The sequence below is a fragment of the Tripterygium wilfordii genome, chromosome 4 (genome assembly GCF_013401445.1).
Source record: "Tripterygium wilfordii isolate XIE 37 chromosome 4, ASM1340144v1, whole genome shotgun sequence".
In the NCBI taxonomy this organism is placed as follows: Eukaryota; Viridiplantae; Streptophyta; class Magnoliopsida; order Celastrales; family Celastraceae; genus Tripterygium; species Tripterygium wilfordii.
In genome coordinates this window covers 6,775,824-6,793,682 of record NC_052235.1, presented here as the reverse complement: position 1 = coordinate 6,793,682, position 17,859 = coordinate 6,775,824, and the positions used below count along the sequence as shown (strand labels likewise).

Genomic DNA, 17,859 nt, shown 5'->3' with positions numbered 1-17,859 from the left:
CGCCTCCTGGCCCTCCTCTAACACTTTAAATGATGTGTGCTGGATTCACCAATACTCTAGGACCCTCGCATATATGAGTAATTATTCAGTGGTTTTGAGACTCGGAGCGTATATCATACGTTGATATGATGCATTAGAACTATTAAAATAGTGTCAATTCACAGACGGTTGCTATATTTTTAAAATTTAATTGCAATTATCAACTACTCATGCATTGTTACCAATCGTTCTCATGAAGTGGTATCATAATAATATCATACTATTGATTTTGATACATTATATCATACGATATATCAGAACCATTGTATAATTTCTCCCCTATCCTACCATTTTTTTTTTATTTTTTTATGATTTTTTTATGTGACGTAAATTATGGGTTGAAAAACTCAAAATATCTTGTTTGCCTATAAAACCTTCTGTAAGTGAAGCAAAATATAACCACATAATGATGAAACTTGGCATGCTTGGGTTAGTAATATTAGCAGCAGCAGCTGCTCAAACCCTTCCCGGCTGCAAAGACAGTTGCGGAAACGTCAGCATCCCATACCCGTTTGGGTTGAACCCTGGTTGCTGCTTGGGCGAGGACTTTCTCATCACTTGCAATAACACCGCTTTCGACCCTCCACAAGCCTTCTTAACGACCTTTGATATCCCTGTACTCAACATCTCTCTCGACGAGGGTCTCCTGCTCATCACCTCCCACAAAACTTATCGTATTTACAGCTCTGGAAACACAACCTCATACCACAGAGAGACTCTCATTCTAGAAAAATTTTCAATTTCAGATACCAAAAACAAGTTCACTGTCGTCGGATGCGACACACTTGGTGTCATTGTCGGTTTCTGGGGCCAAAGTTACACCACTGGTTGTGTGACGAAGTGCGAAAGCATTAATGATGTTAAGAACGGTTCTTGCTCTGGCATCGGCTGTTGCCAGACCACTATCCCAAAATATGCCATGGACTACGGTATTACTCTCGTAAGCTATGAATATGATAACCATGACTCTGTTTTTGAGGTCAATAATTGCAGCTACGGATTTGTAGTGGGGGATGGCTTTTACAATTTCTCCTCTTCCCATCTCTACAATCTAACCACTTCTTCTTTTCCTATGTTTCTTGATTGGTCGATCGGGTATGAAACTTGTCATGAAGCCAAAAAGAACCAGACAAGTTATGCTTGCAAGGAAAATAGCAATTGCTCTGATTCACAAAATGGTCCTGGGTATTTGTGCCATTGCCTTGAAGGTTTCAATGGAAATCCTTACCTCCAAAATGGATGCGTAGGTGAGAAAAAAAATTTCCAATCATTTTGATTGAACCTCACATATTTACTTATGATTCCACTGAAGAAATTCTTTTTTCTTTTATTTATATTTTACAGATATAAATGAATGCGAAACAGGGTCACACCACTGCAGCCATTTTACTTGTCACAACTATCCTGGTGGATATGGCTGTTCATGTCCACCAGGATACATTGGTGATGGATGGAACAACGGTACCAACTGCAGAGTCAATCGCAACTCCAAGAGGTTTCCGGTCATCGTTGTTGTACTGGGTCAGTATATATATATATATTGATTTCAAGCAATTTAATTTGATTGCAAACGCAGAGTGAAGTGAGTATGTAAGGGTAGTTGAACAAAGATATTACTAATGGTGGTGGTACTTGTTGATATGCATCTTCTGCAGGAATCAGTATTAGCCTCTTGGTTTCACTTCTTTTAGTTTCATGGTTACACATCGGACTCAGACAAAGAAAGCTCAACAAGCTAAGAGAGAAATTCTTTGTGCAAAATGGTGGGAGTTTGTTAAGAAGAGAACATTCAAGACGCAAACTGTCTAAAGAAACAACTCAAATATTTACAGAAGAAGATCTCAAGAAGGCGACGAATAATTACCACGAGAGCAGAATCCTTGGTAGAGGAGGACAAGGAATAGTCTACAAAGGTATATTACCAGATGAACGTGTAGTAGCCATAAAAAAGTCGTCCCGGATTGGAGATGAAAGGCAAGTTGAAGAATTTATTAATGAAGTGATCGTCGTCTCCCAAATTAACCATCAAAATGTGGTTAAACTACTGGGATGTTGTTTAGAGACACAAGTCCCTTTACTTGTTTATGAGTTTGTCACAAATGGTACACTCTTCCACCATATCCACAATGTAGAAGACAACAATAATTCTCCACTGCTTCCCTGGGAGACTCGTTTCAAAATAGCGAGTGAGACAGCCGGAGCACTTTCTTATTTGCATTCTGCTGCTTCAATTCCAATCATTCACCGCGACATCAAGTCTGCAAACATTCTTCTAGAGGACGACTACACTGCCAAAGTAGCCGACTTTGGAGCTTCAAGGTTAGTCCCTAATGATCAGACTGAATTAGTCACACTTATGCAGGGCACTCTTGGATATGTGGATCCTGAATACTTGCAGACAAGCCAATTTTCAGACAAGAGCGATGTTTATAGCTTCGGGGTTGTCCTTGTCGAGTTACTCACGGGAAAGAAGGCATTTTCATTTCGAAATCCGGAAGACCTGAGGAACTTGGCTATATATTTTGTTTCTGCAATAAAAGAAGATCGATTGCTTGAAGTTCTTGATCATAGAGTGGTAAATGCGAGCAATGTTGAGCAGGTGAAGGAAGTAGCTATGTTGGCTAGAAGATGTGTGAGAGTGAAGGGAGAGGAAAGGCCAAGTATGAAGGAAGTTGCATATAAACTAGAAGGGCTGAGAGTTAAAGGTGATCATGATCATCGTCCTTGGGTTGCTTGTGATTTGTACCCAGAAGAAACTGAAAGGTTCATTAAGCCAGCAAATGGTGGTGATCATGGTGATGCTGGCAGTGCTAGCACCAGTAGGACAACTGGGTATTCTGTCATGAGTAGCATGGAAATTAAAGCTGGTAGATGATTCAGTTTCTAGCATAATCAGATCAAGTAGTCTATTGTATATATTTTGCTTGTTTGACTACTTTTTTTTGTACTTTCTTTGGATGTAAGAGTGTTAGTGTTAATAAGGTTTCTCTCATACGGTTGCATGTGTATTGTGTATGCAAGTTTGTATTTGTTGAGTGAGTCATGGGATATGATTCAGTCAAAAGCTACTGTAGAGCTTTTGAAAATGTAAAACAATCACCAAATCCTGTGCATACAACTGGACGAGTTTGGTCACCCCTACTTTGAATGATAGAATTTTTTCGACTCGGATTAAATCAAGTTTGGTCATAAGTTTTATGTCTGAAATTGGGGTCCAAACAGATAAATCTTCTTTGGCTTATTTGTCCGGACCCTAACCAGGATTAGGTTATTATCCGACTTACTTTTTCGGATTTAAACTAATTTGTATTTAGTGAATTAAATACATTCAAAATCTAATCTGAATTAAAATTTGGACATATAAATATTTTGTAAACACATGATATTGTCTGATTCGAAATCGATTTTTTTGTCATCTCCAGATGCAGCCAAACCTAATGAGTTAACAAAAATCGTGGTATCCCAGTCATCCCAACACTGAGGTGGCTGGTCACATGGCAAATGTGGGGCCCATTTTCTTCTCTCCACATCTTCTTCTCCGACAGTGATGGAGGAGCCGATGGCAGAGATTGAAAATCAGAGGGATCAATTGAGATCTTGGAACGAAGAAGATGAAGATGCTATTTCTTTCGGGGTTTGAGTTTTGGTTTCTATTTTGATTTGTTCTTCTGGAAAAAAAAAAAAAAAAAAAAAAACTAATCCCCAAATTGTTCTCCCTTCTCTTCTTCTCTTTCAAGGTTCGATTTAATGTTATTCCCTGCTGCATATCTGAAAGGGGTTCGACCAAAATAACTAGGGTTTTTGATAAAATAGTGCGGTCAAATTCTTCGCCGTAATCTTAGGAACTCTCAGTTTCAAACCTCAAATGAAACTGAAAGTTGTCTGTTTGTTCAAAACCTACGTCAATGGTGCGCTGTGAGTGGCGGTGGAAAATCTATTTTCAATTTTGTTTTGTTGTCTTACAATGATGGGCTTGGGCCTTGTTATTGTTGACCTTACGAAATCAATTTGATATTGGGCCTCTATATTTTGTCTTTAGAATGAGGAGTAGACTGTCCTTTAAAGTCCTTGCCGTTGGATTAACGGCTTGTTCGTGGAAGCTCCTTGTAATTTGCAGTAGGGTGAGCTCGGTCCCCACCTCACAATCAGTTCTGAGTCAAGCCGAATTCGTCCCCTCCAACACTTCAAGATGTGTGTCAGATTGATCAAACTCAAGGACGCGCAAGTAATTATTCGGTCGTCGTGACACACAAGTCATACGTTGATGTGCTCCCAGTTCTGAGTCAAGTCGAATTCCCCGCCTCCAACACTTCAAGATGTGTGTCAGATTGATCAAGACTCAATGACGCGCAAGTAATTATTCAGTCGTCGTGACACACAAGTCATACGTTGATGTGTTCCCAATTCTAAGTCAAGTCGAATTCGCCCCCTCCAACACTCACATTGATCAAGACTAGGGCTCGGCATTGGGCCGGACTGACCCAAAAATATGAGGCTCGGGCCCTACTTTGAGAATCGGGCTTCGGGCAGGGCCCGGGCCGGGCTTGACTCTCAAAATGAGGTCTGGGCCTTAAGACTCGGGCCTTTGGTCCCGGTCTCGGGCCGGACCCGAATTTTTGACTATATAATATTTATATATGTATTATTTGAGGAAAATATATTATATATATGCATATGTGTAATATATACGCACTATGTATATGTATATATACACATACATTGCAATAATTGTTTAGCTATTTTCTAACACCAATATAGGTATTGAAAAATAATTTAATTTAATCCTTGCAACTTAAGAAAAAGGTTGTTGAGTATAGTGAGAAGCAAGAGTATCTCCCGCAGAGGATTGAAATATAATTACAAATCAAATCTAATTGTGACTTGAGCTAAACAGTATTGTGACTCGAGCTAAACGACTAACTAAGAATAATCGGTACGAAGTAAAAACGTTTTTTATTCTTATAAGAGAAAGAGTCAAGGGAAAGCTATCCACCACTAACAATCATGTACCGTTGCAACCTTCATCTGTATTTCTTGATTCACGAATGACGATGTCTAAGATAAAACAATGGCATGTTGATTTTATCTTGTTGCTCTCTCTTAATTGGTATGTCAAGTGCATGGCATGTACTCCTTAACTTAATTCTTAAGATGCAATCTAGAATGACATGTTCATAGATTCAACACTCAAGAATCATTAAGCACAAAGAAAGCAAACATCACTAAATTCATAAGATGTGGCACGCATCTTATATCACTTAGAAATCAATTCACATGAATATAAGCTATCTTATACATTGGCTACTTGAGACTTTATGAAGATATGGACGATCAATCTTATTGTCCTAGCCATAGAATCCTAAAACATGTATCTAAGCGTGTACTCAAAGAAACATATCTCAGATTTCATCAACAAGTAACATAGCGAAAAGATTTTCATTCGATCTCAAGAAATAAGATTAATGAAGCATCAATACAATCATGTTCGGGCTTTAGCCAGCCCCTTAACTGAAGGAAAACTAGCCACTCATCATCTGTTTTGAACACTAAAACATATAAGAGAAAGAGACAACCAAGTAGTAGATATTGGCTTGCTTGCTTTGCTGCTGGTTTCACCTTCTCTTCGTGCTCTCCGTTCCTTCCGTTTGTCTCTTCTTCGATGACTTTTACATCCCTTTTATAGTTCCACAATAGGGCACCACCGATTGAGACTTTTGAGACAAAATAGGAATTAAGTCCAATTACCATCAGGAAGTGTTTCTCCTAATTGATATAGAACTCGACTTTCAATACACTTCTCCTTATGGAAACTGAACTTAACTGACTGAGAGAGTTGTCATTGACTTCTAACACAAGATTCGAGTGCCCCGTAATCTCCCAAGATTTGTTCCGTATCTTGAGTACCAAGAATAGTAACTTGAGGTATCAAATCTTCTAATTTCGTATATAATTTCTGCATTGAACCACTGATGCTAAAACTGATGCAACTTCCTCTAGAAAACTCCAAATTACGAACCGTAAAATTATATGGAAACTAGACTTCTAGATCTTTCCAACGGTATATTATTCGTTGTCCAGTTCTTTCTGAGCACATCCAGTTTATTCCGTGAAGTTGACGAATCTGTGTAGAAACCTGACTTCGCTTCAAAATTGTGAACATATTCATCTTTTCTCATTTCACCATATTTTTACCTCTTTAGCTCTCAACCACCATTAGAGACGTATTCCTTGAAAACTTACACAAAACACATCAAAACAACCAATTTCACAAAGAAAACTAGTGCAAAATGTGCATAAATATGTGTTATCAATAATATATATATATATATGTATATATATAATATATATATATATATGTATATATATAATATATGTATGTATATATATAATATATGTAAATATATACATATTATATATATATATAAATAAATAATGTCGGGCTTGGGCTCTGGCCGTGCCAAAATTGGCCCGAGGTGTCGGGCTTCGGGTTGGGTCCGACCCTAAAAATGGAGCCCAGGCCCGGTCTAATTTTTGGTCGGGAATAGGCTCGCGGGTCAAATGGTGATCCCTAATCAAGACTCAGAGCATCCACAATGGGATAATTTTAGAGTACTTGAGATGATACTTTCTTGATAAGTTAAGCACTACATACACACTTGTGATAAAAAAATGACACTTGAAAAATTAGTCCATACTTGATCTTTGAAGTTCATGGTAATTGATGAATAGTGAAGAGAGAAATGATGAAAAAGGAAGAGAGATGTGATGAAAGGTAAGAGAAAGATGATCGAAAGAAAGAGAGAGAAGATAAAAAGGAAGAGAGAGATGATGGAAAGGAAGAGAGAGATGATGAAAATGAAGAGAGAGAAAATAAAGAAAATGAGTATAGAGAGCTAAAATGTATGGAGTGTTAATGAATAGTATAGGTTGTGGGATCCACTCACCCAATTAAATTGTGCCACGTAAGAGAGAGGAGAAGAGAGAGAATATAATTTAGGGAAATTTGGAGTGTGTGCATAAGTTTTATCACTGTGGATGCTCTAAAATGATGAGTAAATAATTATTCAGTCGTCGTGACACACAAGTCATACGTTGATGTGCTCCCAGTTCTGAGTCAAGTCGAATTCGCCCCCTCCAACACTTCAAGATGTGTGTCACATTGATCAAGACTCAATGACGCTCAAGTAATTATTCATTCGTCGTGACACACAAATCATACGTTGATGTGCTCGTAAATTTGCACCATATTATAAATTTTGGTACACCAATCAACATATGATATGATGTGTCAGGATTATTGAATAATTTCTCCCCCTATCTTCCATTTTCTAATTGTTTTTTATGTTTTGTTAGAAGATAATACAACAAAAATGTGCCTTAAATTTTGGGTTTAACCTGTAAAATCAACATATCTTGTTCGCCTATAATTCTATAAAAACTTCCGTAAATGAAGGAAAATATAATCAAACAGTGATGATGAAACTTAGCATGCTTGGGTTAACAATATTAGCAGCAGCAGCAGTAGTCTGCCAAGAAAGTTGTGGAAACGTCAGCATCCCATACCCATTTGGGTTAACCCAAGATTGCTACCTCGACGACCGCTTTCTCATCACTTGCAACACCACCACTTCCGACCCTCCACAAGCCTTTTTAAGCACCAGTAATATTCCTGTACTCAACTTCTCTCTCGACGAGGGTCACCTCCCCCGTAACTTATCATACTTATAGCGCTGAAAAGACAATCTCATACGACGGAGACGCTCTCAGTCTATCAAATTTTCGAATTTCAGATTCCAAAAACAAGTTCACTGTCGTCGGATGCAACACAGTTGGTGTCATCCGTGGTTCCTGGTGTTGGAAACGTGCAACGCGGCGGAAGCGTATAAGGACCTCATAGACATAAACGATAGCTAGACAAGTTTCAAAAATTTCTTATCAAATACTAATTACCATAGCACAAACCATAGATCAATTAATTGCAAAAAGATTATATACCTTGAGATCTCTCTGATTTGATCTCTAATAATCATGAACGAAGGATGGAGTCAACGAGTTTGATACTAAGCTCAAACCTGCGGATCTTCCACCGTATGCACCAATTCCCAAACTTGGATTGAGAGGCTGGTCTCTTTTCTCCAAGAACCTGAAGAACACAAACCAAAAACTAGGAGAAACGATTAGAGAGTAGAGAGGCCAACTGGTGTCTCAAAACTTATTTTTAACAAAACACACACTATGTGTGTATTTATAGGGTTTGGCCACACCTAGGGTTTTCTCCCTAGGTGGGCCGGCCCCTAAGCCTCTCACTCTCCTAATTCCGGTCCGTTTTGGTTTTCCTGTATCTTCTAGTATTGGGCTTCTGGGCTATAGTGGGGACCAACTAGGAAAAATAAAATATGGGCTTCCTATGAATTTAATTATCAGCCCAAACCCATGGACATAATTATAATTCATAAATTATAATATATTCCACTAAAATATTATAATTGCACTCCCCGTTTTATCTCAAATTAAATCTGAGCCTTTCGTTATACTTGTTCATAAATTCCTCACGTTAAGTTATAGATACCCGTCAATTAAATATGCCACTGACATATAATATTTAATTGACATCTTTAAATATTTCATTGATCTCACCGCTTAACTTATTTGAATGTGTCGGATTAATTAAAATCCACCTGCAGGGTTTTGACACAATCTCAAATCCTATAAGCATTCTCAAGAGGGTAATTGGACGTGAATTTTATTAACAGATTATTTTTCATCGTACAATTAATGCGGTGGCCCAACTCACTTGGTGTTTGTTGGCCTGTACAAAAAGATTTCACCCTTTAGTAAATCAAAGTCTCGTACATTAAATACACATGTACTAATAATCTTTAATAAATTAAGAATATGAACAATTCTATAACGTTTGTATGAGTGTACAATTTTCCATATAGTCAGACTGGGAAAATTGACTCACACGTAATCCTGATCAATACACTCCAAGTGTACTGGTATAGTAAGTTCAAGTTTTACCGCTCTCCGTAACCAAGATAGGTATACTTAAATACTATACCACAGCCAAGCTGACGGTTTGTCCAATTTCGTCTTAGCTGTGATCGCTTACTTATATTCGATAGGAACTTATGAATTGATCTTCCGTGTGCAAGCTTACACTGTACACACCAATTCATATACCATATAGAATAAAAGACACTCATACCAATATGTCATTTCTTATTTTAAATGCTAAATATATTTTATTCAAATAAATAAATCGAGTTTGAATATTATATAAAATAATGGCCTTTAGCATACTATTCCTATCACCTGGGGCCAAAAATACACCACGGCTTGTGTCTCATTGTGTGATAGTATTACTGATGTAGTGAATGGTTCTTGCTCTGGCGACGGCTGTTGCCAGACCATTATCCCAAAAAATGCCAAGAGCTACGAGATTTATCTCGACAACTATTTTGGAGATGACGATGTCTCTGTTTTCGGGTTCAAAAATCGCAGCTATGGGTTTGTAGTGGGGGATGGTTTTTACACTTTCTCCTCTTCCCATCTCTACAATCTAACCATAACTTCTTTTCCTATGTTTCTTGATTGGTCAAACGGGGATCAAACTTGTAATGAGGCGAAGAAGAACCAATCAAGTTACGCTTGCAAGCAAAATAGCAATTGCTCTAATTCACAAAATGGTCCTGGGTATTTGTGCCATTGCCTTGAAGGTTTCAATGGAAATCCTTCCCTCCAAAATGGTTGCATGGGTAAGAAAGAACTTCCCAATCATTTTGATTCAACCTGACATATTTATTTATACTTCCACTCAAGATTTTTTTTTTCTTACAGATATAAATGAATGCGGAACAGGGTCACACCACTGCAATTCTAGTTGTCACAACTATCCTGGTGGATATAACTGTTCATGTCCACCAGGATACATTGGTGATGGATGGAACAACGGTACTAGCTGCATGGTCAATCGCAACTCCAAGAGGTTTCTGGTCATCGTTGTTGTACTGGGTTAGTATATGTATGTGGATTTCAAGCAATTTAATTTGATTCCAAAAACAGAGTGAACAGAGTATATGTGGGTGCTTAAACAAAGTTATTACTAATGGTCGTGCAGGAATCAGTACTAGCCTTTTAGTTTTACTTCTTTTAGTTTCATGGTTACACATCGGACTCAGACGAAGAAATCTCAACGAGCTAAGAGATCAATTCTTTGAGCGAAATGGTGGGAACATGTTAAGAAGAGAACTTTCAAGACTCCAACTGTCTAAAGAAACAACTCAAATATTTACAGAAGAAGATCTCAAGAAGGCGACAGGTAATTACCACGAGAGTAGAATCCTTGGTAGAGGACGCCAAGGAATAGTCTACAAAGGTATGTTACCAGATCAACGTGTAGCAGCCGTAAAAGAGTCGTCCCGGATTGGAGATGAAAGGAAAGTTGAAGAATTCATTAATGAAGTGATCGTCTTCTCCCAAATTAACCATCGAAATGTGGTTAAACTTGTTGAGACTAGTAAGACTTCTCTTAGTAATGTAAGAATAGTCGGTATGTGCATGTGCTTATTTTGTAAGGTCAATGCTAGTGTTAAGCTTTGACTAGATATTATGAGTTTATTAGTTTTTTATTTAGTGGCTGTAATGAGTTTTTCTAGAGTCTTCTCTCTGTCATATATATATACTTTGTAAGATCACTGTTTGAGTAAGAAGAATCCAGAAAACCAAGTTTCTACAGACAAAACTCTAATTTCAGTTTCTCTCTTCCTCTTAGTTCAGTCAGTTTGTTCTATTGCAGTTTAATATCAGATCAGTTATATTTCGTGACAGTGGTATCGGAGCTGAACTTGTTCTTAGCAGGACCCGTGAGGAAGGAAAGATGTCAGGCGCTACTACTCCACCAGCACCTCCAGTGTTTAAGGGGGAAGGCTATGACTTCTGGTCAGTGAAAATGGAAGTTATTTTGAATGCTCAAGATCTGTGGAGCACGATAGAGAAAGGGTATACTCCAGTTGAGATTTCAGATGATTTACCACTTCAGCAGTTCAAGCAATTGAAGGACGCTCACACAAAGAACTTCAAGGCTTTGTCTCTCATTCATGCTGCAGTGTCAGAAGAGATTTTTTCCAGAATAGTTGGTCTCAAGTCTACAAAGGAGGCATGGGACAAGCTTAAGGAAGAATATCAGGGCAGTGATCGTGTAAGGGCTGTCAAATTATGAACTCTAAAGAGGGAGTTTGAGCTGCAGAGAATGAAAGATGTTGAGTCTGTGAAGGATTATTCAGATAAGTTGATTGCTTTGGTAAATAAGATGAGGTTGTATGATGAGGATCTTACTGATCAGAAAGTTGTAGAGAAAATCTTGATTAGTTTGCCTGATAAGTTTGAGTCTAAAGTATCTGCAATAGAGGAGTCATGTGACCTCACTAAATTGACAATTTCTGAGCTTTGTAGTAAGCTGCAAGCCCAGGAACAAAGGGTTTCTATGAGACAGGAGGAGGTTACAGAAGGGGCTTTCCAAGCAAAGCAAAAAGGTTGGAAGAAGGGTGCTGCCAATTTTAAAGATGGAAAGAAAGCTGGGAAGGACAAGACAAATAAAGAAAAGACTGCTGAGAGTTCTGATCAGCAACCTAAAAAAGGGAAATTTCCACCATGTGGGATTTGTTCTCTAACTAATCATGCTCAGAAGGATTGCAGATATAAGGGAAAGACAGTTAGATGCTGGAACTGTAATAAACTTGGACATGTTGAGAAGAATTGCAGGCAAAAGCAACAATCCTCAAGTCAGCAACCTAGTCAGCAAGTTAATTTTACAGATGATAAGGAGCACCAAAAGATTGATAATCTTTTCATGGCACAAGGTGTCTCTCAGTCTTCTGCAGCAAATGTGTGGATTATAGACAGTGGTTGTACTAGCCACATGGCCAAAGATGAAGGGCTATTCATTTCTCTGGACAAGTCTATAAGGCCCAAAGTGAAGTTGGGCAATGGACAGATTGTAGAAACAGAAGGTAGGGGTACTGTTGCTGTTGCTACAAAAAGAGGTACCAAACATATTTCAGATGTCTTGTTCATTCCTTGTTTGATGAATAAATTATTGAGTGTGCCTCAAATGCTGAAAAGAGGATATGCTGTTCATTTTAAAGATGAAATATGCACCATAATTAATTCTGAAAATGTGGTAGTTGCTAAGGTTCATATGTGTGGAAATAGTTTTTCTTTGAATTGTGCACTTGGAGTTCAATCTCTCTGTGCTGCCAGAGTTGATACTATTTGGCTGTGGCACAAAAGGTATGGGCACTTTAATTGTGCTGCACTAAGGCAAGCAATGGTGAAGGGTGTTATAAGAGATCTTGATGCAATAGGAGATTTTCAGGGTGTTTGTGAGGCTTGCCAACTTGGTAAACTTCACAGAACCTCATTTCCAGCTAGTTCAAGTTGGAGAGCTACTAAAAAGTTAGAACTTGTGCACATAGACATATGTGGGCCTATGAGTGTTAACTCATTTAGTCAGAACAGATATTTCATTCTCTTCATTGACGACTTCACAAGGATGACTTGGGTGTACTTTCTGTCTAGCAAGGCTCAAACTCTAAATGTATTCAAGAAATTCAGAGCTCAGGTGGAGACTCAAAGTGGGAATAAAATCAAGGCTTTGAGGTCAGATAATGGGATGGAATATTGTTCTGCTGCTTTTAAAGAGTTTTGTGAAAATGCTGGCATATCTCACCAGTTAACTGTGAGTTATTCACCAGAACAAAATGGTGTTTCAGAGAGAAAGAATAGAACTGTACTTGAAATGGCCAGGTGTATGCTCATGGAGAAGAAGCTGCCAAAAGTTTTTTGGGCTGAGGCAGTATATACTTCAGTGTATTTGCTTAATAGACTACCAACAAAAGCAGTTGATGGAAAAACTCCAAGTGAGGCCTGGTTTGGAACAAAGCCATCAGCAAAACATTTAAGGGTGTTTGGATCAATTTGTTACACTCATGTACCTGTTGTGAAGAGAACCAAGCTGGATGAGAAGGCTGAAAAGGGTATTCTGTTGGGGTATTCTTCACAATCCAAGGGTTATAGGGTGTACAGTCTCAAGACTAAAAAGATTATTGTGAGCAGAGATTTTATAGTGGATGAGGAGGCTTTTTGGGACTGGGAAAATGAGAAAATTGTGAATTTATCTCAGCCTGAATCAATCTCTAGTGATACTGATTTGAGTTCTGCTGGTGGTGTAGATGCATCAATTACCAATACAACAGATGAGAAAATTCCTATGAAGATCAAGCCACTTTCAGAAGTTTATGAAGCATGTAATCATGTGGTAGCAGAACCTGTATGCTTTGAAGAAGCAAATCAATATCCAGAATGGAAGCAAGCTATGAAGGATGAAATTGAGATGATAGAGAAGAATTCCACTTGGGAACTTGTTTCCAGACCTCCAAATCAGAATGTGATTGGAGTCAAGTGGGTTTATAGAACCAAGTTGAACTCTGATGGTTCTATAAACAAGCATAAGGCAAGGTTAGTTGTTAAAGGTTATGCTCAACAACCAGGAGTTGATTATGGAGATACATTTTCCCCGGTTGCTAGGCATGATACTATCAAGCTTCTTATTGCCTTAGCAGCTCAGAAAGGATGGACTATATATCATCTTGACATAAAGTCAGCTTTTTTGAATGGATTTCTGGAGGAAGATATTTTTGTTGAACAGCCTCAAGGCTTTATTGTTGCAGGAAAAGAAGAATGTGTGTTGAAGCTGAAAAAGGCTCTCTATGGTTTAAAACAGGCCCCAAGGGCCTGGTATAGTAGAATTGATGATTACTTGCACAAGCAAGGTTTCAGGAGGAGCTTCAATAAGCCTACTCTGTATGTTAGGGATGATGATCAAAATTTAATTATTTCATTATATGTTGATGACTTTTTTATCACAGGTAGTGATCCTGCAGCAGTTGAAGCTTTCAAATTAAAAATCAGAACTGAGTTTGATATGTCAGACTTGGGGAAGATGTCCTATTTTCTTGGTATGGAAATTCTGCAAAGTAGTGGGGGAATCTTCATGTCACAGAGAAAATATATTCAAGATGTCTTAAAGAAGTTTAAGATGGATGCTTGCAAGGAGGTTGCAACACCTCTTGCTGTGAAGACAAAATTGTCTCAGAATGATGGAGCACAAGCTGTTAATGCTTCTGTGTACAGGAGTCTAATTGGAAGTTTGTTGTATATCACAGCAACAAGGCCTGATCTTATATATGCTGCAAGCCTTTTATCAAGATTTATGCAAGCTCCTAGTCAAATTCATTATGGGGTTGCAAAGAGGGTGTTGAGGTATTTGAAGGGAACACTTGACCTTGGCATCTGGTTTGACAGGAATGGAAGTGGAACTCTAGTGGGTTACTCTGATAGTGATTGGGCAGGAAGTGTTGATGATTGTAAGAGCACCTCAGGTTATGTGTTTTTGTATGGTTCAAGTGCTTTCTGTTGGAGTTCTAAAAAGCAGGAGATTGTTGCACAATCAACTGCAGAATCAGAATATGTATCTGCTGCAGCTGCTGTTAATCAAGCCATTTGGCTGAGGAAATTGTTTGACGATGTGGGGCAAAAGTTACTTGAGCCAACAGTAATGTATTGTGATAATAAATCAACCATAGCCATTTCAGAAAATCCTGTTCATCATGGGAAGACAAAGCACATTAATGTCAAGTTCCATGCTGTTAGAGAGGCTGAGAAGGTAGGAGAGGTCAAGCTGACTTATTGCACATCAGAGGAGCAGTTATCAGATATATTCACCAAGCCTTTGCCCACAGCCAGATTCAACATTCTGAGATCAAGATTGGGTTTGATAAAGAGAACCCTTAAGGAGGAGTGTTGAGACTAGTAAGGCTTCTCTTAGTAATGTAAGAATAGTCGGTATGTACATGTGCTTATTTTGTAAGGTCAATGCTAGTGTTAAGCTTTGACTAGATATTATGAGTTTATTAGTTTTTTATTTAGTGGCTGTAATGAGTTTTTCTAGAGTCTTCTCTCTGTCATATATATATACTTTGTAAGATCACTGTTTGAGTAAGAAGAATCCAGAAAAGCAAGTTTCTACAGACAAAACTCTAATTTCAGTTTCTCTCTTCCTCTTAGTTCAGTCAGTTTGTTCTATTGCAGTTTAATATCAGATCAGTTATATTTCGTGACAAAACTACTGGGATGTTGTTTAGAGACTCAAGTCCCTCTACTTGTTTATGAGTTTGTCACAAATGGTACACTCTTCCACCATATCCACAATGTAGAAGGCAACAATAATGCTTCACAGATTCCACGGGAGACTCGTTTCAAAATAGCGAGCGAGACAGCCGGAGCCCTTTCTTATTTGCATTCTGCTGCTTCAATCCCAATCATTCACCGTGACGTGAAGTCTGCAAACATTCTTCTAGACCACGACTACATTGCCAAGGTAGCCAACTTTGGAGCTTCAAGGTTAATCCCTCGTGATCAGACAGAATTAGTCACACTTGTGAAGGGCACTCTTGGATATATGGATCCTGAATACATGCACACAAGCCAATTGACCGAAAAGAGCGATGTCTATAGCTTTGGGGTTGTCCTTATCGAGTTACTCACTGGAAAGAAGGCATTTTGTATTCAAAATCCGGAAGACAAGAGACACTTGGCTATCCATTTTGTTTCTGCAATAAAAGAAGATCGATTGCTCGAAATTCTTGATCATAGAGTGGTGAATGCGAGCAATATCGAGAAGGTAAAGGAAGTAGCTATGTTGGCTGGAAGTTGTGTGAGAGTGAAGGGAGAGGAAAGGCCAAGTATGATTGAAGTTGCATATAAACTAGAAGGGCTAAGAGCGAAAGGTGATCATGTTTATTAAATGCTGGTGATCATGGAGATGGTTAAAGTCAGATTTGCAGTAAAGTCACAGTGAGATAGGATGTAGGATCTTGGTATAATTTCCAAACACTTATTCATCTCTTCGCCCATATAAACAACTTTAAGCTTTGACGCTTCAAATCTTGCTGGAGGAACCAAAAGCCTAACAGCCTAATGAATGAAACACTCACAATTAGACACTCAATGAAATAGTTAACTGACATCTCTTTAATGGCAGAACAAGGTTGCCCAACTCAACTCAGTCTCAATCTCAGTCTCAATCTCAATGTAGCTATTAACAGTTGGACAGTGCAACCTGGATTACATTGACTTAGCCTTGTTCTTCTGCAAATCTAACAACTTGCCTTTTCTTCTCACTAGGGAAATATGCAATAAGAATAAAACATGATCGTATTGGGGTATATTCTTTACCAAGAAATTGAAAATAATCAGATATCGGAACCTAAACCGTACAAGGGCATCATGATCTATGCAGATCCAGAAGTTTTCAGATACAAGTCTAATAATTCAAATATTGGTTAATATGCCACATAATCGATCAAACCAAGAGAAAATTTCTTTCCATACCCATTGAGAAATTGTTAACATGAAACAATATTCAAGTAAGATTAATTAAAAGAATTAAAAAAAACTGGTGCAGATAGCCATGAATCTATTGGGGACAGAGGAGTCAGTCATGACTTCAATTTCCAACAATGGCCACATTTTCTTTTCTCCCCAAGAAGATACATTCACTACGAGAAGATTTAAACTGGGATAAAAGTAAACAACCATTCATGAATAACTTAAATCGAAATTAGTCATAGATATAATATATTGCAATGCCACTATACGCACATCATATTCATGCAGAGAGGATATAGAAATACAGTACCTCAGAAACAAGGGTGTTATAGGAGGCCCTGCTGTTGTTAACATTAGAGAGAAGAAGAGGTCTTGATCTCTTCAGTGACTTGGTGTAGCTGTGATTAATAGAGAAATCCTTCTTTGTAGTCGATGGTTGAAAGGTATAGTAAGCACAATGGCAGGCCATGTGATGCAGGATGAATAGTCCATGGTGTGGGTAGTAATCCCACATCGGTGGTGACTGGCTCCAAGTTGCAGTATATAAGTGGGCCAAACCTAACATTGGACAACCGGTTTTCTAGTGGCTAGTTAGGGTCTCTTGTTGCTGGGCTTGGGTTGAGCTGGGCCTGTGGTTGTTGCCCTCGCTGCATCAGTTGGTATCGGAGCCCGCGGGGGCCTGCCCGTGTGTACTGAGCAGGCTGAGGCCTGGGAGGAGCACGTGCATGTGCTCTCTGTTGGCAGGAGGGAATGATGCAGGATGAATAGTCCATGGTGTGGGTAGTAATCCAACTCCATAAATGAATAGGCTCTGGGGCAAGCCGGCCTACGATAGTGCCAGACCACGGGCCTACACGCAGGAAAGTGCGCTCTAAATGAAAGGACCAATGATAAATACCCGCCACAGGGGATGGGGGTCCAAGTCTAGCATCACAAGTTTGGACCTAACTCTCTATCGAAAACTCAGGTCCGCCACAGGACAATGATAAATACCCGCCACAGGGGATGGGGGTCCAAGTCTAGCATCACAAGTTTGGACCTAACTCTCTATCGAAAACTCGGAATGGGGGTCCAAGTCTAGCATCACAAGTTTGGACCTAACTCTCTATCGAAAACATACCCGCCACAGGGGATGGGGGTCCAAGTCTAGCATCACAAGTTTGGACCTAACTCTCTATCGAAAACTCGGAATGGGGGTCCAAGTCTAGCATCACAAGTTTGGACCTAACTCTCTATCGAAAACTCAGGTTGACAATAGGAGATTTGTCCTCTTTTATAAGCTAGAGTCCAAACCCACCATCTTCTGATGTGGGATTCTCATCACCCCCCTCTAACACTTTAAATGATGTGTGTTGGATTGACCAAGACTCT

General features: G+C 38.9%; 2 protein-coding genes across 2 annotated transcripts; one reads left to right on the top strand and one right to left on the bottom strand.

Annotated features, from left to right (window-relative positions):
- The first annotated feature begins 448 nt into the window (after positions 1–448).
- On the top strand, positions 449–15,904 carry LOC119996871 (wall-associated receptor kinase 3-like). Its single transcript, XM_038843653.1, has 9 exons — positions 449–1,286; positions 1,384–1,560; positions 1,695–2,906; positions 7,493–7,710; positions 7,830–7,919; positions 9,338–9,797; positions 9,880–10,053; positions 10,160–10,545; positions 15,224–15,904. Exons 1-9 carry the CDS (start codon positions 449–451, stop codon positions 15,902–15,904), a joined length of 4,236 nt encoding a protein of 1,411 aa, XP_038699581.1.
- LOC119996870 (magnesium dechelatase SGRL, chloroplastic-like) lies at positions 15,901–17,002 on the bottom strand. Its single transcript, XM_038843652.1, has 2 exons — positions 16,799–17,002; positions 15,901–16,074 (listed from the first exon to the last, which is right to left on the bottom strand). Exons 1-2 carry the CDS (start codon positions 17,000–17,002, stop codon positions 15,901–15,903), a joined length of 378 nt encoding a protein of 125 aa, XP_038699580.1.
- Between the last annotated feature and the right edge of the window lie 857 nt (positions 17,003–17,859).